Genomic DNA, 27,429 nt, shown 5'->3' on the forward strand with positions numbered 1-27,429 from the left:
CTTCATTTTAAAAGATAATGTTTTAGGCAGAAATGTAGGTCACACTTAATATTATGTATTTACTACCATGAACTGATAATGAACAATACTTGCACTGCATTTATTAATCATATCCTAATTAATTAAAGTCTTGTCGCCTATCCAAGTTTTAGGAACACAAATAATAAGTTGACTTCTAGTTGATGATTTGGCATGTTACTAATCAGTGTTGGGTAAGTTACTTCAAAAATAAAATTAATTACTAATTACATCATTGCAATTGTATTTAAGTGACAATTTTAATTACTGTGTATAAAAATGTAAGACTTTAAGAATTATAAGTGAAGTTTCATAAACGATAAATGACTGAGCACGACTGGCTGCTCATCTGTAATCAGTAATAATCCAATCAGAGTGATGCTAGTTTACTATAAATGGATCATTTTCTCCCTACTGCTCTATCTTCGTTTGGAAGAATCCCCCCTTCCACCCCATCTCCTCCTTTCCTCCCTTTTCTAAAGGGGGAGCTCTCGAGACCTACCTGATCTCGGATCTCCTGATATGCTTATTAACCGCGCAGGAGCCCTGGGCTCAAATATGGTTCTCTCCCGGGACGGCATGCCAAACCTGCTTTAAATGCCAAGCATATCTAAGTGGGAACTCTTAAAACATTATACGTATTAAAACACAAGACATTTCAAAGCAATGACACAATTATTCATGCATACCATATAGTGACATTAATTTCTGACTCATTTCATTGTTTCTCGAGCATGTTCAGTCTACTTGATAAATGCTTCTCTTAAATGATTGATCCAGAATTGTTTTGTTTATGTATAATAATTGAACAAGTGCATTATAAGTAACTGAATACCTGAAAATGAAAAGTAATCCCTTACTTTAGTGTTTCTGCAGAAATGTAATCTAATTACAGTAACTAGTTACTTTGTAACTAATCACACCCAACACTGTTACTAAAACACCTATAGACTATTTTAATGTGGCGATGTGATTGGTCCATGAACATTTCCTGCTTGTTGTCAAACTATTTCATAACTGTAATAAGAGGCAATTTAATAATCATCTTAATGTAAAACAGCTGCCATTATATTATCTATAAATATGTGGACCTTTTTGGATTTTTTGAAGCTATAGAAACTAAAAATGTAAAACAACATATAGGTTAGGGCCATTGTTATTGTTTACATCCCTCAAAATGGGCTGTAGCCTTAGAGTTAATGCAGACACTCACTGAATACAGGCATCTCTGGCTCGTCCCAGGACAGCTTTCTGTCGACCACTCTTTAATCTGATTCACCAACAGAGAGGAGACGTCAAAGCAGGGAATGCCAATTTTCCTGTCAATAAACCGATCAATTAATCAAATTAAATATCATGGATAATATGTAAATAATGTATGTATTTACAGCTGGTTTATTTGTAATAATAACACATGCAGTGTGGACTCCGGACAACAAAAGCAGTCTTAAATCAAATAACGCTGGAACAAATGTAGTGCTGGGCAAAGATTGATCATAATTAACCGCATCCGAAATAAAAGTAAGGTTGTTAAAAGTAGTGCTGGAAGAAGGTCGCTGGTTCGAGCCTCGGCTGGGTCAGTTGGTGTCCCTGAGTTCGGGTGCTCTGGTTTCCCCCACAGCCTAAACACATACAGGGGAATTGGGTAGGCTAAATTGTCCGTAGTGTATGAGTGTGAATGAGTGTGTATGGATGTTTCCCAGTGATGGGTTGCAGCTGGAAGGGCATCCGTAGTGTAAAACGTGCTAGATAAGTTGGCGGTTCATTCCACTGTGGCGACCCCGGATTAATAAAGGGACTAAGCTGAAAAGAAAACGAATGAATGAAATAAAAGTACAGTTTTACATTACATGTGCGTGTGCTGTGTGTGTTTTCATTGTATAATTATACACTTGTTTGAATACACATACATACATACAAACAAAACAATGCAAAACTATTTAGTTTATATTTATATATAGTTTATATTTCTGAGCACATATGCAGTGTATATATATATATATATATATATATATATATATATATATATATATATATATATATATATATATATATATATATATATATATACACGCTCAGAAAGAAAGAGCACACACCTTTTAGAGCCTCATGTATTATCAGTGAGGGAAAGTGACATTATCAGTGTTTTACACAGTTGTGGGAGATAACTACACCAATTTAAAGGCAAAGTATAGTACTGTAACAGAATGAAAACAAGATTTACGGACACACATTATTTTTAGACAACTTAATAATGTAGAGTTAGGAAAATGACCATTTAGAGCTTTTATATATACAAAAAGTCAAATTAATATTTTTAAATATTCTATTTATTAATCTTTGTTAATGTTAAGTTATTTAAATTGACAAATTTAAGTTAGTTCCTGTTATTTAGTAGTAAATACATTAACTCACATTATCAGATCATTATTTTAGTGTTTTACAGGAAATATTGTATTGCTATGACATGTAAAATCTTGTAATCTATGAAAATTAGTAACAGATTTTATAAATAATCAAAAATCTAAAAATTTCTTTTGATACAAGCAGAGAAATGATGGCTTTTAGACACCAAATGTAGCTCATATCGGACTAGTGCACTTTAAACATTAAATATCCTACATTAACTTACATAAACAAACAATTAATACATTTCTTTCAGTATTTATTCATCCTTGTTAACTCTAGTTGTTTTAATTAGCTAACTAATAAATGTTATTTAAGTAGCTGGTGAATACATGAACGAATGGACCATTGTATTAAAGTGTTACCCCCTTATTTACAGAAAATATCATATTGCTATAACATGTAACATCTGATCTATGAAAATAAGTTACACATTTTATAAATAATTAAAAATCAAAGCATTTTAAGCTGATAAAGGTGCAGCACATGTAGCTGATATCTGACTGCTCCACATACCACTGGACAGCGCACTGTGCATGGAGAGGACCCGCCGCCAGAGCGCACAGAATCCCGACACCGAGCACCAGAATCCCGACAGCGGACACACACAGCATCCTCACCCGGTCAGGGCTGCTGGAAAGCCCGCAGGATCCAGAAACCGGCCCGGGGCCTGCGGTCATCCTTATCAAGAGCCTGCAGATGTTTACCAGATCGGCTGAGCCCGATATGCGAGACTGTTGCTAGAAGGGATACAGCTGCGGCCGGAAGTTAGCGAGAATTATTCATATTATGTATTAAATGATCCATTCATTGTATTTTATTAACGTCTACCCCTACCCCAACCCTCACATTAATGGAAAAACAGTACTTATACCGAGAATTATTCATATTATTTATTCAATTATTCATAAATTGAATTGTATTAACATCTACCACCACCCAACTCTAAACACAACTGTTACAGTAATATAAAAATAGTAATTATACCGAGTATTATTTATTAAATTAAACTAACATCTACTGTACCCCTATCCTAACCCTACAGTAATGTAAAAATATTAATTATTGTTGTACAGTTTCACAATAATTTTTGTTCATTCACAGCTGTATCTCCTCAAGACTTTAGCACTACACAATAATAATAAAAATAATTCATAATTAATATTTTTACAGTACAGTGTTGGGTTTAGGGTTAGATTATGATACAATTTAAACTTAATGGGTAATGTGAATAATTCTCGGCATATTTACTGTTTTTACATTACCGTGAGCGTTGGGTTATGGTTGGGGTAGATGCTAATGAAAATACAATTAAATAGGTATACTAAATAATACAAATAATTCTCCGCAGCTGTATCCCTTCTAGTAAAGACCGATCTCTTGGAGGCGTCACGTCACGATGTCCCGTCCAATCAGCGTTGAGGAGGGCAGAAACAGAAATTTGCGAAATGCATACAACATGTAATTTATTTTTGTTAGAAATTAAAGCAGTCTCTAATGAGAATTAATAACTAAAAGAAGGACGTGGAGGGCTTTTTCTTGTATCGATCCCCCGTTGTAATTTCTGAAAGGAAAAAGGTAGAAAATGTCTAGACTTATTTAATGTTTTATGTAAATTTATTTATTTGTTTTATTTATTGTATTCTAGTAATTCAATCATTATTTACCGTTATCGTTACTACATTATTATTTGACCATTTTACTGTAAATACTTTTTATTATTTTTGTTTGTTTATTATTATTAAGTTTTCATCTTCTTTATCTCTCTATTTATCCTCTTCCTCATGGATATTATTCACTCTTATATATGTAAATTAATGTTACCATTTCTTCTAATGTTCAAGTTCCCTTTAAAATAATCAGCTAATAAGAATTCAGCGGTGATAAAAGCATCTGCGCAGCACCGCTCGTGTTTCTGCGATAAGACGCGTCTTTTCTCCTGCACGTTTCTCTTCTCCTCATATCTTTAGAGCACAATAACGGAAGCCCACGCGTGTGTTTATACAGTCCTGGAGCAGCACACAGTCCAACAGTCAGCACCAACAGCAAACTTATGAGTCCAAGGGGTGAGTGCGCCTTAAATCCTCAACATAAAGAAGTTTTACATGTATTTTTAAGACCAATAATGATATTCAGAATTACAGCATCTGTCCTGAATGCAGCATGATAGTTCCACCCCTTTAGCAGAAACGAAACTGACAAGAAACCTCTAGTATAACATGTACAGTACATGTGTTATATTCAGTTTTAGATTCTGTAACATTATTGATTGATATGCTAATGTTTATGATTTATGTAAGTATGATTTATATTATTTATTTGAACTGTTAACGAATGACTTATATAAAATAACACACGTAATATATATATATATATATATAAGATCAAATATATATTTGATTATGAGTGTACATATTTTTAACTCCAATTGTTGAATATGCAAATGTTTATATGATTTATGCCATTATGATTCATGTCATTTATTTAAACTGTAAACATATATGACATATATAACATAAAATATATTGATATATATCAATGCATATCATATATATGTTAAAATATGTCAAAATATTGCCATATACCCTACATATTTGATGATATGTGCATGTTTGTAATTCCAGTGGTTGAATATGCAAATGTTTACATGATTAAATTAAGACGTATGTCATTTATTTTAACTCTTAACATATGACATAGATAAAATAACATTTATTGATATCATATATATGTCAAAATATTGCAAAAATGGCCGTATACTCTATATATTTGTACATATGTGTACATATTTGTATTTCCAATGATTGAAAATGCAAATGTTTATGTTATTTATGTAATTATTATTTAAATTATTTATTTTAACTGTTAAAATATGATATATAGGGCAACACTGGCGCAGTAGGTAGTGATGTCGCCTCAAAGCAAGAAGGTCGCTGGTTCGAGCCTCGGCTGGGTCAGTTGGCGTTTTTGTATGGAGTTTGCATGTTCTCCCTGCATCCGCGTGGGTTTCCTCCCGGTGCTCCGGTTTCCCCCACAGTCTAAACACATGCGGGACAGGTGAATTGGGTAGGCTAAATTGTCCGTAGTGTATGGATGTTTCCCAGAGATGGGTTGCGGCTGGAAGGGCATCTGCTGCGTAAAAACATGTGCTGGATAAGTTGGCGGTTCATTCCGCTGTGGCAACCCCTGATTAATAAAGGGACTAAGCTGACAAGAAAATGAATTAATGAATATAACATATATATTAAGTTATATTAATATCAATACACAGTATAGGTCAAAATATTGCAAAAATGGCTGTATACTCTATATATTTGAACATATGTGTACATATTTGTGATTCCAGTGGTTGAATATGCAAATGTTTACCTGATTTATGTCATTTTATTTTAACTGTTAATGTATGACATACAGGGGTTGGACAATGAAACTGAAACGGCTGGTTTTAAAGCACAATCATTCATTAGTATGGTGTACGCTGCTGGAGGAAGACCTTTCCACTCGCTCCTCCAAAACACTCCAAAGAGCTCAATAATATTTAGGTCTGGTGACTGTGCAGGCCATGGGAGACTTTACTTTCATGTTCATCAAGCCACTCTGTCAGCGAATAATCTGTCTGTATCTGTAGACAGGCGTGTCCTGACACACTTCTGCATGCGTACACTTTTTCACACAGATAAGGTTAGTCCTGTTTTTAATCTGCCGCTATGCTGACACACAGGCATTTATAGCCCCACCCACTTTTAAAAAGTTTCATTTGAATTTAAAGTAACAGTCAATTTGTAGCCTAAAATGGGTAGTTTTAAAGAGTTATAAAACATTATTTGTGTGGGATTGTGAGCTGAAACTTCACTACACGCTCTAGAGACATCAGAGACGTATTATACATCTTGTAAAAGGGATCATTATAAGTCATTTTAATTCTGATTGGCTGATTGTACTGTCATTCCAGGATCAACATATGTCCTACTACTTGCTGAAGTTACACTAACCAAAAATTCTACTCTTCGCCGCAGGTTGATCATGGCGGATGATATGACAGCTCCCCTGCTCACTGAAGATTATAGTGATGATCAGACACTCAGCCGCCCAACAGTGGCCGTATTGGGTTCTGGAGATTTTTCCCGCTCTCTGGCTGTGCGGCTGGTGTCCTCTGGGGTCCGGGTGGTGGTCGGGAGTCGGTGTGTGAACCGTATCCCGCCGGGACTGTTCCCAGACGCAGTGGCGTTGAGGAACCAGGAGGGGGCGGCAGCACAAGCAGCATGTGTGGTCTTCCTGGCATTATTTCCCGAACACTACGGCTCACTGCTGGGCCTGCGTTCTGTTCTAGCTGGGAAGGTGCTGGTGGACGTAAGCAATGCAGAAATGCTGAATATTTATGGGCCGTCTAATGCGGAACGACTGGCCGAACTGTTTCCGGAAAGCCTGGTGGTCAAAGGTTTCAACACGGTTTCAACCTGGGAGCTGCAGACCGGGGCTCATGATGGAAGCAAACAGGTATAATGGCTTTGAATCAGTGGTTTGGAGAACGTGTTGCATTGGCAAGGTCACATGGTTTAAGTAATTTTTACTAAAATTGTACTAGTGATGGGAAGTTTGGATCATTTTACCGACTCAGACCTTTGAGCCTTGTTCAGCAAAGCACAGAATTAGACATTTTTATCAATCTTCTGTTTTGAAGCAGTGGTTTGGAGCATGTTGAATTGGCAGGGTCGTCTTTTAGTGATTTTAGTCATGTTTAAAACAACCCAGACTCATTCTGAAAACGTAGTCCCGAGGACGTTTCTGGAGACCGCGAAATACGTCCCGGGAGGTCTGTATTTATGCAGTTTTTGGTTTTCGAGAATCCGCGTGAGGCCACTGTGTGCGCCTTTTTGGCTTCTCGAACGTCTACCGCGAGTGCCGTTCGCGCCCGCGCTGTTCTCACGTGAACCCACCAGAGGCCGCTGTCGAACGAACAACTGTCTGTCCGATTGGCTGAATAATTCCTCCTTCCCCGAACCCAACCCATTTTACCGATCGACCCACCCGCCCTGAACCCAACCAACGATTTACAAAAGCCGTCCGGAAAAATAAAAGCTCGTCCGTTTTTTTTTTTTACCACGTTTTCGGATTTTACCACACTCTCACCCTGTTATGAACCTCTTCGCTTTATTTCTTGGATTCTGTTTTAGTCTTACCTGATTTCTGCAACCGCTCTTCCCCAGACTCGAACTCGCTCGTTGTCGTCGTGGTCAGCTCCTCTCTGCGTGTCAAGTCCGCCGACGCACAGCTCTATAATCTGACCCATTAGATGATTACGGATGCATTATAAATAACCAGAGTTTTTCACTCCAGTTATCTTCGTCTTAAAGCTCCCCCCTTCCACCCCTACTTCCTCCCTCTTTTTCCGATTGGGCGACACGGTGGCCCAGCGGCTAGCACTGTGGCCTCACAGCAAGAACACCACTGGTCCAACCTCCTATCGGACTGTGCAGAGTTTACATGTTCTCCACGTGTTCGCGTGGGTTTCCCCCGGGTCCCCCGGTTTCCTCCCACCGTCCAAAATCATAAAACATAGTCAATCGACTAAACAAATTAACAATGAAACAACCCTAGTTTACACTTCTCACGCATCGACAAGCAGGGGAGTTCTCGAGACCTACCTGAGCTCGAACACCCATCTCGCCCTTCTAACGGGTGGGAGCCCCGAGCTCGAGGATATTACGAGCTCAGGGCTCTCTCCCGGGATAGCATGCCAAATACGCTTTATTGATTATCAGCTAAGTGTGAACTCTTGAATATTATATAAAAGCAATGCGTTACTTTACTCGTGACTTTGAAAAGTCATATTATTACGTACCTCGTCTTACTTGTAATGCGCTACAACTAATAAGTAAGAGGAATAGACTTTGATTGAAGTCTCACAAGGCAAACTAATGTGCGCATGTGCTAATGAACGAATCACTCCCTGAGAGGACTCAACGTGCAAAATAACTAGTCTAATATCATGTGCCGTCATCATGGTCAAGACAAAAGAAATCAGCCATTAGAAATGACTTATGTTTAGAAATGTCTTTGTTAGGCAGCAAATTTCACAAGAAGGTGAATAATTTTGACTCCAAGTAATTTCCACAGCCACCAAGCAAGATAACTTCAGCTGCTTTACCTACTGCTGTCTCTGCAGGTGTTGATCTGCAGTAACAGCACAGACGGCAAGAGGAAAGTCCTCCAGCTGGCTCGACAGATGGGTTTCCATCCGCTGGATATGGGTGGCTTGCCTGCTGCCCGAGAAATCGAAGTCACTTCATTACGTCTATTCCCATCATGGAGTGGACCAGTCGTGCTCACCTTCCTCCTCTTCCTCTTCTTCTACACCTATGGTTTTCTGCGGGGGATTCTGCTGCCGTCTATTCTACAAGGATCTCGCGATCTTTTTTACCGTCTCGCTCTGGAGCTGGTGAATGAGAGTCTGCCGGCGGTCGCGTTGGTGATTTTGGCTCTGGTGTACTTGGCTGGTTTGTTTGCTGCGTTTGTGCAGCTCTGGAGGGGAACCAAATATCAGCGGTTCCCATCATGGCTGGACAACTGGCTGCAGAGGAGGAAGCAGCTGGGTTTGTTGAGTTTTCTATGCGCGGCGCTGCACGGTGTCTACAGTGTTTGCCAACCGCTGCGCAGAGTTACACAGCACAGACTCACCAATGCTGCATACAGACAGGTGAGCACACTGTCAAACACTATAGCATCACAAAAGTCACGACAACATACAGTGGGGATAATAAGCATTGCACATGTTAGCATTTTTCTCAGAACACATCTTTCTAAAGGTGCCGGTGACTTGTAATTTTCACCAGATGTTGGTAACAACCGAAGAAATCCATATATGTAAGGGAAACAAATCTGAAATCTAGTTCTGTGTAATAAAATGATGCAGAGAAAAAGTATTGAACACATGAAGGAAGGAAGGTGTAGTTCGGCAGTGAACGCCCAGACAGCAGCTGAAATCTCTCAGTAGTCCTTCAGCACCCCTCTGCCCTTCCTCAGTGTAAATGAACATCAGCTGCCTCAGTCCCGGAGGCACACCAACAGTACATATATTGGACGCCTCCCTTTATCTGACCCAGTAACTTAAGGTTTAGGAGTCTCTTCTAATATTCTGATGAGTGGATTCAGGTGTGTCTGATTAAAACAAGTCTGAAAATGTGTAATGGTGGTGTGCCTTATGAAACAGGGTTGGGAAACACTGATCTAGATCAGTGTTTCCCAACCCTGTTCCTGGAGGCACACCAACAGTACATATTTTGGATGTCTCCCTTACCTGACCAATTAACTTCAGTCTCTTCTGATGTTCTAACTAGGTGATTCAGGTGTGTTTGATTAGGGAGACGTTGAAAATGTGTACTGTTGGTGTGCCTTCAGGAACAGGGTTGGGAAACACTGATCTAGATTACAGCGTCTGCTGTGTGTTTGTCTGGATGTATCAGGTTAAAGCGGGTACAGAAGAGCCCTGGGATGAGCTGGCGGTGTGGAGGTCTGAGTTGTACCTGTCCTGTGGAGTTTTGGGTCTTGGTGTTCTCTCTTTACTGGCCATCACTTCTGTTCCCTCCGTGGGAAACACACTCAACTGGAGAGAGTTCACATTTGTACAGGTGAGCCCATACAGCAGAACCCGCTCCAGGAGGCGCCGCATTCTGGATATCTCATGAGCCACTCTGTCAAAAATATCCATAAGTGAGCAGTTTTCTGATTCACGTTTTTATTTATTTATGATTTTGAATTGCGTTGTGGGATCTTGATCAACTTTTAACCTTGGAGAGTTTTAAATGGTGGACATGTGGAATAGCTTGCAGTGCTATATTGTCTGGGTTGGTGTTGTATATTACACATTTTCTGTTTATTTACACAGCTATTTCTCCAGATATTATTATTTCTTCTACATTATTTTATTTTAAATGTCTAAAATGTCAATAAAAGTCACTGTTAAACCGTAGTTGAATTTTCAACATCAGAACTATCAGCTGCTGAGAAACCTGGAAAGGCTTCATTGAGAGCGAGGAAATCTTCTGAACTACTTCTCTTGTTTATTCAGTCAGGTTTGGGCTACGTCGCTCTGACCCTCTCCATCATGCACACGCTCTTCTTCGGCTGGGATTTTGCCTTCCACATTGAGGCGTATCCGTTCTACATGCCACCGATTTTCCTGCTAGCTGCGGTTTTGCCCTGCATCGTTCTGCTGAGCCGATGTTTTCTGCTTCTGCCCTGCATCTCCAGCAGACTTTCACGAATCCGCCGCGGATGGGAGAGTAAACGCAACTGCCCAGTATTCCAACACCACCATCTGCAGGTCAACGGGGTACCATAGTATTCAATAACAGTTCATTTGTATAGCGCTTTTCACAATAATTATTGCCTCAAAGCAGCTTTACAACAGGTGCACATTATTGAATTACAATCAAATTCGGGAAAGTTAAGGTTATTAGTTAGCATAGCTTTACTAGTTACTAATGACTTTAACTAATTAACTACTAATAGCTTTTTAGTACATTCACCGGCCACTTTATTAGTACACCTTACTAGTAGCGGATTGGACCCTCTTTTGCCTTCAGAACCGCCTTAATCCTTCATGTCAGAGATTCAACAAGCTACTGGAAATATTCCTCAGAGATTTTGCTCCATATTGACATGATAGCATCACATAGTTGCTGCAGATTTGTCAGCTGCGCATCCATGATGCCAATCTCCTGTTCCACCACATCCCAAAGGTGCTCTATTGGATTGAGTTCTGGTGACTGTGGAGGACATTGAACTCAGTGAACTCATTGTCATGTTCAAGAAACCAGTCTGAGATGATTTGCATTTTATGAGCGACCACCAGCAGCCTGAACCGCTGATACAAGGCAAGATGGATCCATGTGCTAAAATTCTAAAATGCATGGCGCTGCATGGCGTGGCGAATCCGGTGTGCGGATTTCTTCCTCATGATAGCCTTCAGTTATTGTTTATTGTTTATTTATGAAATAGTAAACGTGTGCATTATTATTATTCTTTTTTTACCTCAGATGATCATCCTCAGGCTCACTTACTGTCAATGTCGGGGAAAAAAAAAAGTCATATATTACAATCTATAGTCACATTTTTTAATGAGTTCGTTAGCTTTTAAGGAAATTAATGCCAAAATATGTGTTCTTTCTGCATTATACATATACACATATATACGTATACATATATATACATATACATACATACATGCATATATATACATACATATATATTATGAGTAAGATTCTAACATATTACTTGTTTATCCAACACTGTTTACTTTGTGAAGACCAAGACCAGCATTTTACTGAGTACTAATGATTTGTACAGAAACGTTGAAACATGCAAACAAAGCATACCTGTAAATTATATTTCAATAAAATAAAGGTCTGTTTATATACAAAACACACAAGGCATTTTCAAAATGGTCTTTTTGTAATATTTGCAATGATGCACAATGCAAATTCTAAATGCACTGACAGCATATTTTGCAGGTTGTTTTCATGGTGGATGTATAGAAAAAATACATGTACAATGAGTCCTGTTTGTTTTTGTGAAAGCGAGGCTCACACCTTTAGCTTTATTTAACAAAAAAGCAGATGACATACTAGATGTCATTTAAATAAAAACAATAATGTCTGCTATCTGACCTCTGAAATAAAAGAAAAATGTCCAATAATCAGAACTCAACATTATTCTTACCCAAGGAAATAATCAGACAAACATAAAAACATTCCCTCTCAGAAGTGGTCAAAGGAAATGAATGAATGGTCATGCTGTAATATAAAAAATAACACTATGGATTAAAATAAATGCATCAGTCCTGTTTAAAGAAGAGTCTCTCGTCACCATTCTGAATGCGGATCCGCCTTGAACTTTATATAGTCCGTCATTTTAAAGAAGGCAAGTTCGGTCTCATTAGCTGCAATGAAAAATAAAAGATTTCAGTCAGTATACACAAATATATATATATATATATAAATAAATAAATAGAATATTTTCTGTGCTGGTTCCTTTTTCAGCTGTAATAATAATCCAAACATATATTATTTAGAAATATTAATTTCAAATGCATTTAAATTTATAACATATATGACTTCTAATGGAAACGTTTACACATGCAAACAAAGCATAGCTGAAAATTTGTTTGCAATAAAATAAAAAAAAGGTTTTTATTTTCTGCTGAAACCGAACTTGATTTAGAAAAATTGCAAATGCATTTAATTGCTCACCCCCCAACCCCCCCCCCCCCCCCCCAAAAAAAATCTGAAATATTGCTTAAATACATACCAACACCACATGCTCGTAACCTGCAGCCCTCGCGCAGAATCAGCTTCTCATCATCCTCCAGACTCATTACAAGCTCATTGGTCTGAAATCATCAGAAATATCATTCAGATTGCTGTAGCTTATACGAAACATTAAATGTTCATAATCGATCAGGTACAGTCAGGGTGTCCGCCGGGTCTTAAAAAGTCTTGAATCCACTGAAATATTGTGCCACATGTCTTAAATCATTTTAAGCAGGTCTTAATTTTTTGTAAAACTACCTAATCGGGCCGACACTCAATTAAATATCTTATCCACTGGCCATTAGCAAAAAAATCCTTAGTGTTTAGCCCTGTACAAGTCTGAAATTTCATTCAAACTGGTCTTGAAAAGGGTTGTAGATAGATCAGATACGGCTGCGGCCAGAAGTTAACGTGAATTATTTATATTATTCATTAAATTTTCTATTCATTGTATTTTATTAATGTCTACACCTACCCCAATCCTAAACCCAACCGTCACAGTGATGTAAGAACAGTAGTTGCACCAAGTATAGTTTAATAAATTAGCCAATAAATTGTATTATATTAACACCTACCCCCATCCTAACCCTAAACCCAACCGTGACTGTACTGTAAAAATATTGATTATTGCTATACAGTGTTACAAAAAAGATGCTATATTGATGTGTGTATCTGCAGCTGTATCCCATCTAGACTTTACACTTGAAAAGGTCCTAAAAATCTTGCATTTGAAACCTGCAGGAACTCTGACAGCATTTTTAATTCTAAAACTAAGACTATAATCGTGCCAATATCACATTATTATGTGTTTTATTTGAATAGTTGAGCTGGATTGACGTACCTTTGCTCCGTGTGCTTGGTGTATAATTTTAAGTGTATCTGCAACAACAAAACAACATCAATGCAATTATTAAGAAATAGAGCTAGGAGATATGACAGAAATCTGATATCATTAGCTCATATCCTGATGATGTAAAGAAGGAAAATAAAATATTAATGAAATCATAAAACACTTTTCAAATTAAAACACTGCTACATAAAATGTCCATGTTTCTATCTGCATCTCTGCAAACATGAACAAATACTACAGTAATCTATAGTAAATACAGTAGATTTGTGAACCAGACTATTATAGTACTGTTGTGTGTGATTCTATAGTTGATATAGTAATATAAACCCAATACTGTATTGTTCTACAACTATAGATATATTATTATACCACAATACACCACAGTTTACTGCAGTAAAAACTAAAGTAGCCTATACTACAGCACTTATAGTTTATCAGTTCACTATAGTGACAGCATGCGGAAGCATTTATTAGCAAAGAGATGTAAATAATCATAATATTTATTATATTATGATTAAAAAACACTTAGTAGATAAAAAACTATTAGTAGAAATTACTAATGTGGGCGTGGTTAAGCATTAGTGATGAAATGATGGAAAGGTATTGCGTAAATATTGTGACACAAAGAAATAAACAATGCATTTCATTGATATGTAAACTATCAAATATTGTCATGTTGCACTGAAAAAGTAGACTTACCATAGTCAAACTTCTTAAAAGGTGGAGGCAAACCAGCTCGTACTGAAACATCTTAAAGAGTACAATAGGTTTAGTTTAGTGGAGTATATTTTATACAAATATCTTGATTTACTTTACGTTATGGTTGAGGTGAAGTTGGTTTTATATTCGCACATTCGTTCAGTGACCACTTGTGAAACACTCCCTATATTGTTTATTATGGTACTTTGAATATTCGGATTGAAATAACATGTAAATATGTCTTCAAAACATTATTAGCACCAGGGATGGGCTGTATTTATGACACATGCATTTCAGATACGTATTTTAAATAGTATTTTGTATTTGATTGGGTTAATATTGGTTAATATTTTCTTGTATTTTTAAAATACTTTGTAAGAAGTCTACACGATGACATCCTAAAAATGTGGCCTCAGAAAGTAGATGGAATAAAACATCAGTGCTTAAGATGTGGAGCCTTCAGCACATAATCATTCTCAGTCTCAGTGCTGCAGGTGAAACTGCAGCGGAAGTTTGACTGGTGTTCACTGAGGGAGTAAACTAAGACTCTTCCAGTTAAAGAAGAAAGAAAAAATCAGGGGACAGTGAGTATACTGCACAAATAATAGTCGTTCTGGATGGATTGCTGATGTAGATGCCAAGAAAATAAGACAAACCATATTAAAATAAGTCCTACAGTGGCGAGTCCTACAATACTTCATAAACAGTTTCAGACGCCAGTAGCTGATCTGCAGGTGCTCGGTATAGTTAACGAAAAGGAAAGATTTCTGCCTAAAGATGTCAAAGTGGCACAATGCAGTATATGAGAGACAAATATTTAATAATACTCCAGTCTATACAGACTGGTCCAAGACTCCCGTTACATAGCGGCAGCAGAATTTATATGTAAAGTATTTATGATTTCAACTGCAAAAAAAGAGATTGAATTAATTATGTAAATAAAGAATTTAAGTAGCCTCTTCATATATCACACTTAATATAACCTGAAATATTAGACTGATAAGAGAAGGTCGCAATTTTTATTGGCCTTGCAATGGATGGAAACACAATACAGAGATAAAAAACAGTACTGTGTTCCAACTCATTATCTGCATTACATGGTTTTTACAGTGATTAAAGAGATCATTATCAAGACAGGACTTTCTGTATGGAATTTGTACAAAATGTACTCTAAAATGAAAGAGAAACAGGTTTATGAATACCTCGTTACATACAGGAGTAAAGGTGAATGAGTTGGCAGAGAAGCTGACTTAAATTTGCTCAGAGAAGCGCTGTTGCTGTCAAACATTGTGTACTTCATTATGTCAGTTTAATGGTGAAGAGACTGATCGAATATGCCTACTGATGGAAAGTTTGTGAAGAAATATCAAGCAGGGAGTGTAAAAGTAGACTATTTAACTGACTGTGAACAATGCTGTACTTTAGTCATTTGCTGCTCATATGATTTCACTATTTATATTTTACAAAGAATACCTTTCTGAAATTGTATTATTAAGGAGAAAGTCTGAATGTGTGAATATAAAACCAACTTTACCTCAATCTTAAAACGTTATTTTCACTCATCGTGTCTAAACAGACATGATTTGGGATAAAGTTGGCTTTATATTCACACATTCGGACTTTTTCCTTAATATTTTAATTTCTAAATAGTGAAATCATATTAGCAGCTAACGACTATCAACGTACAGCAGTGTTCACGGTCAATTAAACAGTGCTAATGTTGTTTTGGAGTCATACTAGCATCTGAAGCGCCATGGTAAACAATACAGGGAGCCCGTCACAAGTGATCACTCAACGAGTGTGCGAATATAAAGCCCACTTTACCTCAATATCAGGTCTTACCTTGCTTAACAAATGAAATAAACTCGTCCACTGTCTGATCTAAATTCACGTCTTTAAAAACCACCGGTTTAAAGTTTCGGTGCTCAAAAGACCGAACCAGTCGAACCGTCAGAACCGCCCGGTCGCACATCATCATCCTCACATCACAAACAGAGAAGATTATGGTAGATACTTGCACAATCTTAGCGGACTTTTTAATTATGTGTGATGTTTTCAACGCGGGTGGCTTCCAGCATGTTCTGAGAAATAAAATTCTAGACCAATGCAGTCGCTATCTACAATCATCGATTGTGTAGACAGCAGAATCAGCCAATCGAGTCGCAGAACAATCGATAAGAAGCCACGTGGTCAATAAAATAACTGTCTCTTCTTATTTAGTCTAATAACAAACCGTTATAAGTTTACATTCTTGTTTATGAGTTATTTTACTGGAGGTGTTCATGTTACAGATATTTTAGCAAACTTTCATGGCGTTAAAAGTTGTGTTATGTCTTTCATATGCACTGTAACAACATTTCTGTATTAAAAAACAGTGTTTTGGGATTCACAAGTGTTTATTTACGATTGTGAATTGCATTATGGGATGTTGATCTCTGCTCTGTCCACTTTTGATGTTGAAAATTCAACTCTACAGTTTAACAAAGTGACTCTTATTGAGAATTGAGTGGTTTGAAATAATGCAGAAGGAATAATACAGAGAGAGGTAAGTCTGTAAAATAGCTGAAAATGTGCTGCAGCTTATTATAAGGTTTTTAGAGCGTAATGTACAACACCAAGCCAGAAAATATACCACTGCACACTATTAAATAAGGCAGTAAAAGTCACTTTTTTTGCAACTTTTCAATGTTAAGCGTTGCTGGAAGAACGTTTCGAGTCCCATAATGCAATTCAAAATCATAAATAAACGAGGGAAATAAAAAAATGACTACAACATGAATCACGAAACACGAAAAACTGCTCATTTACGGATATTGTTTGCAGTGTGTATAGCAATGAACATCTCATAGAGAAATAAGTTTCAAATCAAGCAGTTCTTTTGGTCAAAGTCTTGAAAACGAGGGATTTCTGATTAGACACGGAGATGATCTGAGTGCACAGTACTATCAAACACTCAAAATCAATAAAACTACATGATGTGATTATCAGTGTTGGTTAAGTTACTTCAAAAAGTTAATTAAATACAACTGACTAATTACATCATTAAAAACTGGAGCCTATTTATATTACTCTTCTATATGTCTGAAAACTCAATTACTCAATAAGGAATTCACTTATCTGACTCGATAATACTTTAAATACATGTTAACCTCAACACATATTAACAATAGAAATTAAACACTTTTAATACTCAAGTCGAGTCAAGCGTGGCCCGTTAAGTTTATTAATTAATGACATTATTCTTTAGTTCATTCATTTATTTTATTTTCAGCTTTAGGTATAGATTAATAATGTACTTCATTTTGAATATATATACATTTGTTTGGATTACCATGTTTTTTGTTTTGTTTTATTGGAGATATATATATATATATATATATATATATATATATATATATATATATATATATATATATATATATATATATATATATATATATATATATATTAGAATTGAACAGTCGATTTTATGAATAAAAATAATAAGACACGTCAGTGTAAAGCAGAAGCTGTGATGCAATGTGTAACAGTCCGCATCTCTGCATATTTGCGCAATACTCAATGAATCTGGCATCCCAGGCGTGACCCTGTGGCCCAGTTACGAGAACCTAGAATGTCGTGAATTTGATTGGACGACTCGCTCGGGATATGTTGCAGAAGCCAATAGAGAACGAGAGAGGCGTGGCCCTAGGCGTGACAGTCGACTACTACAATCGTCAGGGTGAAGCGCTGCCATCACTCCAGCAGGTTTTGAGGCACACAGGCTGAATTAAGCATCTGCAAGCATGTCTGAGGTCAGTATAAATAAAAACTCGACGCTTTTATTAGAACTAGAGGTCTTTTAATAACGCAATATGTGATTCGTTTGTCTGTAACTCTTGGCAATAAATAAGACATGGTGGTGCTCGTGAACGCGCTCACGTGATCTGCTTAGCGTTTTATACTGTGCGTTATTAATAGTAATAATCGATAAAGAGAGATAATATCAGCTTTACAGTAAATTTAAACGTCACCGGAGGGCATGATGTGTATGTAGAGCGCCATCTCTGTGGGTGTGGCGTGACAGCAAACTGCATTATAATACCGAGCGCATTTCTGTCTCATTTTCGCTATGTTGTAATCGTTTGTTTGACCAAACTTTCATTAGTACACTCTAAAATGAGTATAATCCATAGCGTTATACTTCTCGAACTTCTTTCTTCAAGTGAGCTAAACACAGACGATGTTAGGCAGCATGATTGCTTCATCAATTGATAAAAATAAACATAAAAAATACAAAGAAATATTATAAATACTCGTGAAAGTTGGCCGCTGACCTAAATTTGGCCTACGACATGATGGTCAGTAAAGTGATGACAGTGAATTAGTCCAGGGGTGATTGTTTAATTATGTAAGTGTGAGAAACCGCTACAGTTCAGTCGCCATATCTGCCACCGCCCTCTTAAAGAGACAGTTCACCCAAAAATGATAATTTCCCGCATCATTTTTTTAAACTTTACTTTCTTTTATATGTTGAACACAAAACAAGATATTCTGAAGAATGTTGAACAAAAACATTGATAGTAGGAAAATACTATTTTCAAGCATTCATCAGTATATCTTACTGTGTATTCACACCGAAGGATGCGAACGTCACAGTTCGTTCTGGCCACCATGGCAACAACGCTGTCTGCCTTCTTCACATCAAAATCTGCTACTCTGATCTTGTATTCAGAGGCCGCTGCAGCATATCAGCAAATCAGTTACATTCCAGCATATAAACGTGCTTTCTAGCGTGAAAATATTGCGCACTTTTTATCGAAATTATTTAACTATGTTAGATCAAGTTGTTGTGTGTGCTGTGGCTTTGCTCCACTTATCTAATATCTGTCCATATGTCTGAAATAATCTGAAGCAGCAATACTGTTTTTAATTGTCATTATAGTTAGCGTGAGACTCTCGCTTTTTTTAAAAGAAAAAACATATATAACATTAATGCACATCAGCAACTCGCCAGTAACTTTTTTTTAAAATGTATGTCCCTTTAAGAAAACATTGTAAATAATTGGAAATCTGGCAACCGCAATAAACAAACTCTCGGGAACTTGGAATCCTCTGAACTATAACATTCTGATTGCTTGCCGCCGAATCGCATCATAGCTCATTACTATGACTTGATTTCAACTCTCCTCGACGCCCACGTCGGGGAATACGCGCTGCTCCTTGCTGCTTATCGCCACCAGTTCCTATTGAAAATGAATGACTTCCGACTACTTTGACGCTCTCGCCGCTTTCAGTGTGAACGCACAGTTCGTTTGAGTTCAACAGAAAAATAAAACAGGTTAGGTAATACATTTATTTATTTAGTAATCTAGCTTTGACCCCCCCCCCAAAAACAAACTCCAGTTCGTTATTGATATCTTAACATGCGAGTGCCTACTTAAAGGGACAGTACACCCGAAAACATTAATGCACATCAGCAACCCGCCAGCAACTTTTTTAATGTATGTCCCTGTAAGAAAACATTGTAAATAATTGGAAATCTGGCAACCGCAATAAACAAACCCTCGGGAACTTGGAATCCTCTGAACTATAACATTCCGATTGCTTTCTGCCGAATCGCATCATAGCTCATTACTATGAAGTTGACTTGATTTCAACTCTCCTCGATGCCCACGTCGGGGAATACGCGCCGCTCCTTGCTGCTTATCGCCACCGGTTCCCATTGAAAATGAATGACTTCCGACTACTTTGACGCTCTCGCCGCTTTCAGTGTGAACGCACAGTTCGTTTGAGTTCAACAGAAAAATAAAACAATCTGAATCTGTTTTAAACTATTTTGGGAGGGGGGTGAACTGTTTCTTTAAAATTACCCCACAATTCTTATTCATCGCTCAACAGCAGGAGGTTTTGGGGAGTTATCGAATCGACTCAAACGTATTTTAATTTAATAAACTTAAAATGTTATATACGAGGCTGTAGATGATGTGCAGTCTATTGAGCGTAAGGTGAAACAAAAAGATGAATTTTACTGTTAAAATATTACAAATTGTTACTGTTTTTTGCCGTTTTGTAATCGTTTCGTTTACGAGCTGAATGTTTTAACTGCGCTATCTAAACTCTAAACTACGTATAACCCAGAATAAATGCTCTCGTTATGATTCCTAAATGACTTTCTTCTAATGAACAAGTATAATACCAAAGAGCACGATCGCCTCAGCTCTAGTGTTTATTTACTGTTTGATAAAAATGATGAATAAATGTAAACGTTGACTTCTCTAAACTTGTCGGCTGTCCTAAATTTGGCATACGAGTTTGAAACGACTTGATGGTCAGGAAACGATGACAGGTTAGGTAATACATTTATTTAATTAGTAATCTAGCTTTGACCCAAAAAACAAACTCCAGTTCGGTATTGATATCTTAACATGCGAGCGCCTTCTTAAAGGGACAGTACACCCGAAAATCAACATTTACTCACACTCAAGTGCTTCTAAACATTATGTGTGTTAATGTCAGTGAACACAAAGCAAGATAATTTGAAGAATGTTGGAGAAAAACAGCCATTGACATCTATTGTAGGAAAATACTATTTTAATATATCTTCATTTGTGTTCAACAGAAGAAAGAAATCGGTTTGGGATAAGTGATTAAATGGAGACAGAATGTACATTTCTGGGTGAACTGTCCCTTTAAATTGATTCCACAAAATGTATTCACGTCTTAACAACAGGAGGTATTGTGAAGTTAGTCAATTAACTAATAAATAACTTGATTTAAAATGAATAAAACGTAATTTCTATAGTCTCAGTGCCTTATTCAAGAGTGTAGACCGAGAATGTGCAGTTCATTGAGCGTTAAGTAGTGTGAAAAAAGGCTAATTTTAGTAATAGAGTATGAAAAACGGCGCTAAAGATATTAGTTAGCATATATTCCCTTAAAATACTGGTCAGTTGAAGGTGTGAGATGTGGTCATGTATTCAGTGAAATCTGATAATCAGTTTTGATGCGCGTCAGGTGACGAGGCCAGCCAATCACAGCCATGCAGAGAGAATTACATGCATTAGAGTTGGAGTTTGACCCGGTGATAGAGATCTGCTAAAAACCTTTCATTGTGTGCTCTGGTTACACAATCACTTCAGATCAAATACCAGCACGGCTGTGAAGAGAGACTGAGAATGTTAAATGCGCAGGACCAAAATGTTTCTCTGTTAATGAAATAAGAAGAAATGACAGTTCAATGAGATGGAAACGAGTGGAGAAATGCAGTTCTGTAAGGGAGCCTGGTTATTCAACAGAGTCAATTAATAAGGGAAAAAATAGCCATATATTTTGTATTTACAACTATTTTTCAGATAGTCTCTTAAATGTTACCGTCTCTGTTGTGATTGCTGTTGAAATACTGTTGTGAATTGCTTTATTGTATCTAAATTAATTATATTATTATACACTTTAGTTGAACATCCCCCCCAAACCCCGTCAGAAATCTGGCTTTACAGTTCACAATTTAGATATTTTTAGAGGTGTACCTATAATTCTCAATGTTTATATCTCACAATTTCATATTTCTCAGATTTATAGTTATTTCTCACAATTAACTCCTTGCAATTGAGATTATATTGCAATTATTTAACTCTTTCCTATTGATGTAACAACATTCTAATGCTATAAAGACCTGCTTTTAACAACTGCAGAAGGCTTTTTTAATGAAATAATCTCACTCAAGTAGATGTTCAGCAGGAAAACTATTCAAATGTGTATCATATATTAAGGGTAAAATCTTATCTAGTACAGTGCTCAGCATATATCAGTACATCACTCACAAATCTGTCTTTTAAATTCATATTTTTAATATGAAGCTGTATCTAACAAAGCTTATCTAGCTTAAAAATAACTTAAGTTATTTATCTAACTTATCTAACAAAAGCTTGTCTAATAAAATTACTTACGATAACGGTCCTAAAACTAGTGCACTGAAAAAAGTGTTGCACGCAAAACTGCTGCAAACAATTTATTTGTGTTGAATTTAAACAAACTAATTAAATGTAATAATGTTCAACTTAATTTGTTTGTTTAAATTCAGCCCAAATAAATTGTTTACAACCACTTAACGTAAAAAATTGAGTAAATCCAAGGAATCATCTTTGAATATTTTTTATATGTTATAGAAAAATATTAAATACAAATTTAAAAGAGAGGAAAAATCAAGAGAAGCAAAACAATTGAATAAATAAAAGGTTTTTGTGCAGAATTATGAGAAATTGTGGAAAAATCAACCAGTACTTCTGCAGGAGGAACTGCTCTGTGATGTGAAGAGTTTACTGCAGCTTTTGAAGTGTTTTTCTGTAGTGGAAACCAGGGGTGTAGCGGACATTTTAAAAGTGGGGAGGACGGCTGTATGATATCATATGTTCATATAATTATTAATCAGCTGTTTCTAAATGATCTGTCTCTAAAAGTCCCCTCCCCCCACCCCTGGTGGAAACACTCTTAATAGTTTTGTTGTAGTGTTGCAGCTGTCAAATCACAAACAGCACAGTCTTTATCACTGCTGTAGAATCTGTTATGCCACAACACAGTAAGACACCTCACACAAGAGGATCAACAATGAACTTGTTCGTTAGTGAGTCACTTAAACATTACAGAAGTGAATCAGTTTGATGAATCCTTACTGCAAAATCTCCAGGTGACATTTCAGAGCAAGACATTTTTCACAGTTTTATTTCAGCTAGAATAAAAGCAGTGTTTAATAGTTTTAAAGCCATTTTAAGGTCAATATTATTAGCCCCCTTCAGCAATATTAGTTTTGGATTGTCTCCAGAATAAACCACTGTTATACAATGACTTGTCTAATTACCCTAACTTTACCCTAATTACCCTAGTGAAGCCTTTAAATGTCACTTTAAGCTGAATACTAGTGTGTTGAAGAATATCTAGTCTAATATTATTTACTGTCATCATGACAAAGAGAAAAGACAACAGTTATTAGAGAGGAGTTATTAACACTGTTATGATTAGAGGTGTGTTCTGTTTGTTGATAGTGTTGTTTTTTCACACAGGCCGAGTTTCAGAAAGCCGCAGAGGAGGTCAAACAGCTGAAGGCAAAACCAACAGATGCTGAAATGCTGGAGATTTACAGTCTGTACAAACAGGCCACCGTAGGAGACGTCAACACAGGTGAGCTCTTACTTCAGCTCTTAAAGGGACAGTTCGCCCCAAACATTAACATTTCCTTATTGCATTTTCCTTATTACAGCTGGGTCAGTGGTCATTTGTGTGTGGAGTTTGCATGTTCTCCCTGTGTTGGTGTGGGTTTCCTCCAGGTGCTCCGGTTTCCCCCACAGTCCAAACACATGTGCTATAGGGGAATTGATGAACTAAATTGGCTGTAGAGTATGAGTGTGTGTGAATGAGTGTGTATGGAGGTTTCCCAGTACTGTGTTGCACCTGGAAGGGCATACCCTGTACAAAGCATATGCAGGAATAGTTGGTGGTTCATTCCACTGTGGTGACCCCTGATTAATAAGGGACTAAGCTGAATGAATGAATGAACTGAATGAGTGATTGAGCTCTGTCTTCATTTACTTATTTGTTCCAAACCTGTTATAGTTCCTAACTTCTGCACTTAAAGAGATAGTTCACCCAAAAAGAAAATTCAGTCATCATTTACTCCCCCTTTATCTAAACTAATGTTGAGCACAAAACAAGATATTCTGAAGAATGCTGGAGGAAAAGCAGCCATTGACTTCCATAATAGAAACAAAAATTAACTATTGAAGTCAATGGCTGCTTTTCCTCCAGCATTCTTCAGAATATCTTCATCTGTCCTCTACAGAAGATGAGTAAATGATAACGCATTGACATTTCTGGCTGAACTGTTCCTTTAACTCTTCATACAACAGGCATAGTAATATAACTAACTTACTATATTAAGTTGTACACAACTATAAATAGTGCTGTCAATCAATAAAAAAAATCATTCATTCATTTTCCTTCGGCTTAGTCCCTTATTTATCAGGGGTCGCCACAGCGGAATGAACCATCAACTATTTACTATTCAGCAACTATTCTGGTTTTAGGCAGCAGATGCCTTTCCAGCTGCAACCCAGTACTGGGAAACACCCATACAGACTCATTCACACACACTCATACACTTCGGCCAATTTAGTTCATCAATTCCCCTACAGCGCATGTGTTTGGACTGTGGGGGAAACCGGAGCACCCGGAGGAAACCCACACTAACACGGGGAGAACATGCAAACTCCACACAGAAACACCAACTGACATAGGCAGGACTCAAACCAGCAACGTTCTGGCTGTGAGGCCACAGTGCTAACCACTGAGCCACCGTGCTGCCCAATTAAAAAAATGTGTATAGTGTTAATCACAGTGATTATCTTTGATTAATTGTGATTAACTGCACATTTTAAATGTATGGTTCACCTCTAAAGGTGCAGTGTTGAGTTAATGGAGAACATTCTAGGTAAAGCACACAGACCCTTTAATTCTCTAATTTATTTAATTTTTTTGCAGCTCGACCGGGTATGCTAGACTTCACCGGTAAGGCCAAATGGGACGCCTGGGATGCCAAGAAAGGTCAGTTTCTCTTCGCCATCAGCAGAGGGCAGTGACGTGTGATTTATTGATTTTTTTAGCACCTTAAAGAGACAGTTCACCTAAAAATGAAAGTTCTGTCATCATTTCTCATTTGTTTCTGTTTGAGTTTTTTTCTTCTGTTGAACACAAATGAAGATGTACTGAAGAATGCTGGAAATAGTAGCCATAGACATCCATAGAGTCTTTTTTCCTACTATTAACGTTAGTGGCTGCTAGTTTCCAACTAGACGTGCCGATATTCAATAATTCAATGTATTGTCTTGATGAACATGCACAATATTGATATCATGGGCACTTCTTAATTCATTCATTTTCTTTTCAGCTTAGTCTCTTTATTAATCTGTGGTCGCCACAGTGGAATGAACCGCCAACTTATCCAGCACATGTTTTACGCAGTGGATGCCCTTCCAGCTGCAACCCATCTCTGGGAAACACTTCTTTATTATTTATCATTTTTTTAACAGAATAATTACATCGTATTAACAGCTTAATAGTTCAAACATGAACATTTTCATGTAATCTGGCCTACTTCAAGCTGAAATATTGATCGAAAGTTCTGCAATTGTACGTTAACATTGTGCATTCAGACTTTAATAGTTAACGGTAATTGAATTAAACTACTACTTTAACTCTTTTTGTCAATCTTAGGTGAAGTTAATGGCTAATAATGTTTTACAATCATAGACATAATCCGACTACAAGTCGTAATCGATTGATTAAATGGAGATAATAACTAATAAAATTCAGTTGTGTCTGTTTTTTAACTAAAATAACTACTAAATCTGGCGTAATCTCACTTATTAATTGAACTTAAAGTGTCTTTATAATCCTGTGCAATTTAATTTAAAATAGTTGTTTACGCTACAATAAAACAGTATACCAACAAATATTTTTGCTATTATACCTGTTGAAGTAACTATTTCTGCAGCTTAGGTCAATTTCATGATAATAATACAATATATAATGATAAAACCTTCAACAATTGATCACAACTGTGAAATTTAATACCGTCATAAGCCCACTTCAAGAAAAAAGAAACTCAAACTGTGTTAAAACTACTCGAGTGTGAGGAAATGTTCATTTTTGGGTGATCTGTCTCTTTAAGAGCTGTAAAAGCGGCTCACTCTGAGTGTTTCTTCTCCTTTCTGTCTTCAGGAATAAGTAAGGAGGATGCTGTGAAAGCGTACATCGCTAAAGTCGAGGAGCTGAAGGGGAAATATGGCATCTAACAGACACCCATATGATGGCCAGCATGCCTTTACCTGTACTGTTCTCCCAGAAGCGCCTTAAGGCCTGCAGTGTGTCGCTCACACACACAAGACTCTGATCGGTGTGAGAAAACCGGCACATTCCTCACAGGCCAAGAGAAAACCGTCCACAATGTAGTGAAATGAATGGATACATTTGTATGTGATGCCATAAAAATCCCCTTTTCAATAAACATGTGTTTACTTCTTTCTTGGTAATACTAAAGAAGGAAAAACATGTTGTGTTGCCCTTAAGAACTGTGTTTTTGTATCTGAGACCCCTGTGTTTTTTAAAATAACAAAATCTCTGTCATACTGATTGCCTGATAAGTGGAGTTAATAAAAAATAACCACTATAATAAAAGTAAATACTTTTACTGTATATGTGTTTAATACATACAGTTGAGCATTCATGAAACAATATCAACGTCCTGTGGCCTACTGGAGTTGTTTATCTGCTACTCACTTGATTAATTAGTATGAAGTGATATGGTCATATTTATCCAGCATTCCCATTACATAATTAAAAGGTTAAAAGGACAGTTCGCTCAAAAATGTCAATTCTGCCATCCTCCAATTGTTTCAAACCTGTTTGAGTTACTTCTGTTCAACACAAAGGAAGATATACTGAAGATGCTGGGATAAAAAAAACATCCATTGACTTCAATGGGATTATTAGTTGCTTCTATAGATGTCAATGGCTTCTTTTCCCCAGCTTTCTTCACCATATCTTCCTTTGTGTTCAACAGAAGAAAGAAACTCATAAAAGTTTGAGTGTGAGTAGATGAGGAAATGTTCATTTTGGGTGAACTGTCCCCTTAGCTGCTATATAGTCTGACCAACTTTGTATTTTGTGGTTTGTTAGGGGTCTTACTACTGAGATAGCATCAAACTACATTTATTGCATCTTGAAAGCTTTGAAAAGTAAAAATAAAATGTTGATAACCTTTAACACAGTGTCTAAAAAGCAAGCACGTGACAAGATTTCAGCAAGTGGCTTTGTCATTGCAACCACTACGACAAACATGTTTAAACACCAGCCACTGCACTCTATGCTAAAGATTTTTAATATAATTAACACTCTTTAACATTATTAATAGGCTATACCGAGTGACTGATGTTGCTGGTTTGAACTGAGTCTCTGCAGAATTATGGCTTTACTTTTAAAACTGTCTGCTATTATTTTATTTTCAAGATCTGAGGTGAAGTATCTGCTGCTGCTTTCAGTCAGTAAATGTCTCGTAAAACGTAATTAAAACTCACATTACGAGCATTTAACACTGAATAAAGCACGTAATCTGTA

At 36.8% G+C, this 27,429-nt stretch overlaps 3 protein-coding genes across 3 annotated transcripts; 2 read left to right on the forward strand and 1 right to left on the reverse strand.

The window, feature by feature from the left end:
- Positions 1-4,352: 4,352 nt before the first annotated feature.
- On the forward strand, positions 4,353-11,639 carry steap3 (STEAP family member 3, metalloreductase). The gene is made up of 5 exons (XM_056465030.1): positions 4,353-4,490; positions 6,441-6,921; positions 8,591-9,121; positions 9,888-10,052; positions 10,493-11,639. The coding sequence occupies exons 2-5, from the start codon at positions 6,448-6,450 to the stop codon at positions 10,763-10,765; spliced, it is 1,443 nt and encodes a 480-aa protein (XP_056321005.1). The 5' UTR covers positions 4,353-4,490; positions 6,441-6,447; the 3' UTR covers positions 10,766-11,639.
- Positions 11,640-12,163: 524 nt separating this feature from the next.
- Positions 12,164-16,392, reverse strand: c9h2orf76 (chromosome 9 C2orf76 homolog). Its single transcript, XM_056465033.1, has 5 exons — positions 16,126-16,392; positions 14,284-14,334; positions 13,576-13,613; positions 12,733-12,814; positions 12,164-12,364 (listed from the first exon to the last, which is right to left on the reverse strand). The coding sequence occupies exons 1-5, from the start codon at positions 16,259-16,261 to the stop codon at positions 12,288-12,290; spliced, it is 384 nt and encodes a 127-aa protein (XP_056321008.1). The 5' UTR covers positions 16,262-16,392; the 3' UTR covers positions 12,164-12,287.
- Positions 16,393-17,968: 1,576 nt separating this feature from the next.
- Positions 17,969-26,320, forward strand: dbi (diazepam binding inhibitor (GABA receptor modulator, acyl-CoA binding protein)). The gene is made up of 4 exons (XM_056465034.1): positions 17,969-18,077; positions 23,322-23,439; positions 24,796-24,858; positions 26,035-26,320. Exons 1-4 carry the CDS (start codon positions 18,069-18,071, stop codon positions 26,106-26,108), a joined length of 264 nt encoding a protein of 87 aa, XP_056321009.1. The 5' UTR covers positions 17,969-18,068; the 3' UTR covers positions 26,109-26,320.
- The last annotated feature ends 1,109 nt before the right edge of the window (positions 26,321-27,429 follow it).

This window comes from Danio aesculapii, chromosome 9, assembly GCF_903798145.1.
Source record: "Danio aesculapii chromosome 9, fDanAes4.1, whole genome shotgun sequence".
In the NCBI taxonomy this organism is placed as follows: domain Eukaryota; kingdom Metazoa; phylum Chordata; class Actinopteri; order Cypriniformes; family Danionidae; genus Danio; species Danio aesculapii.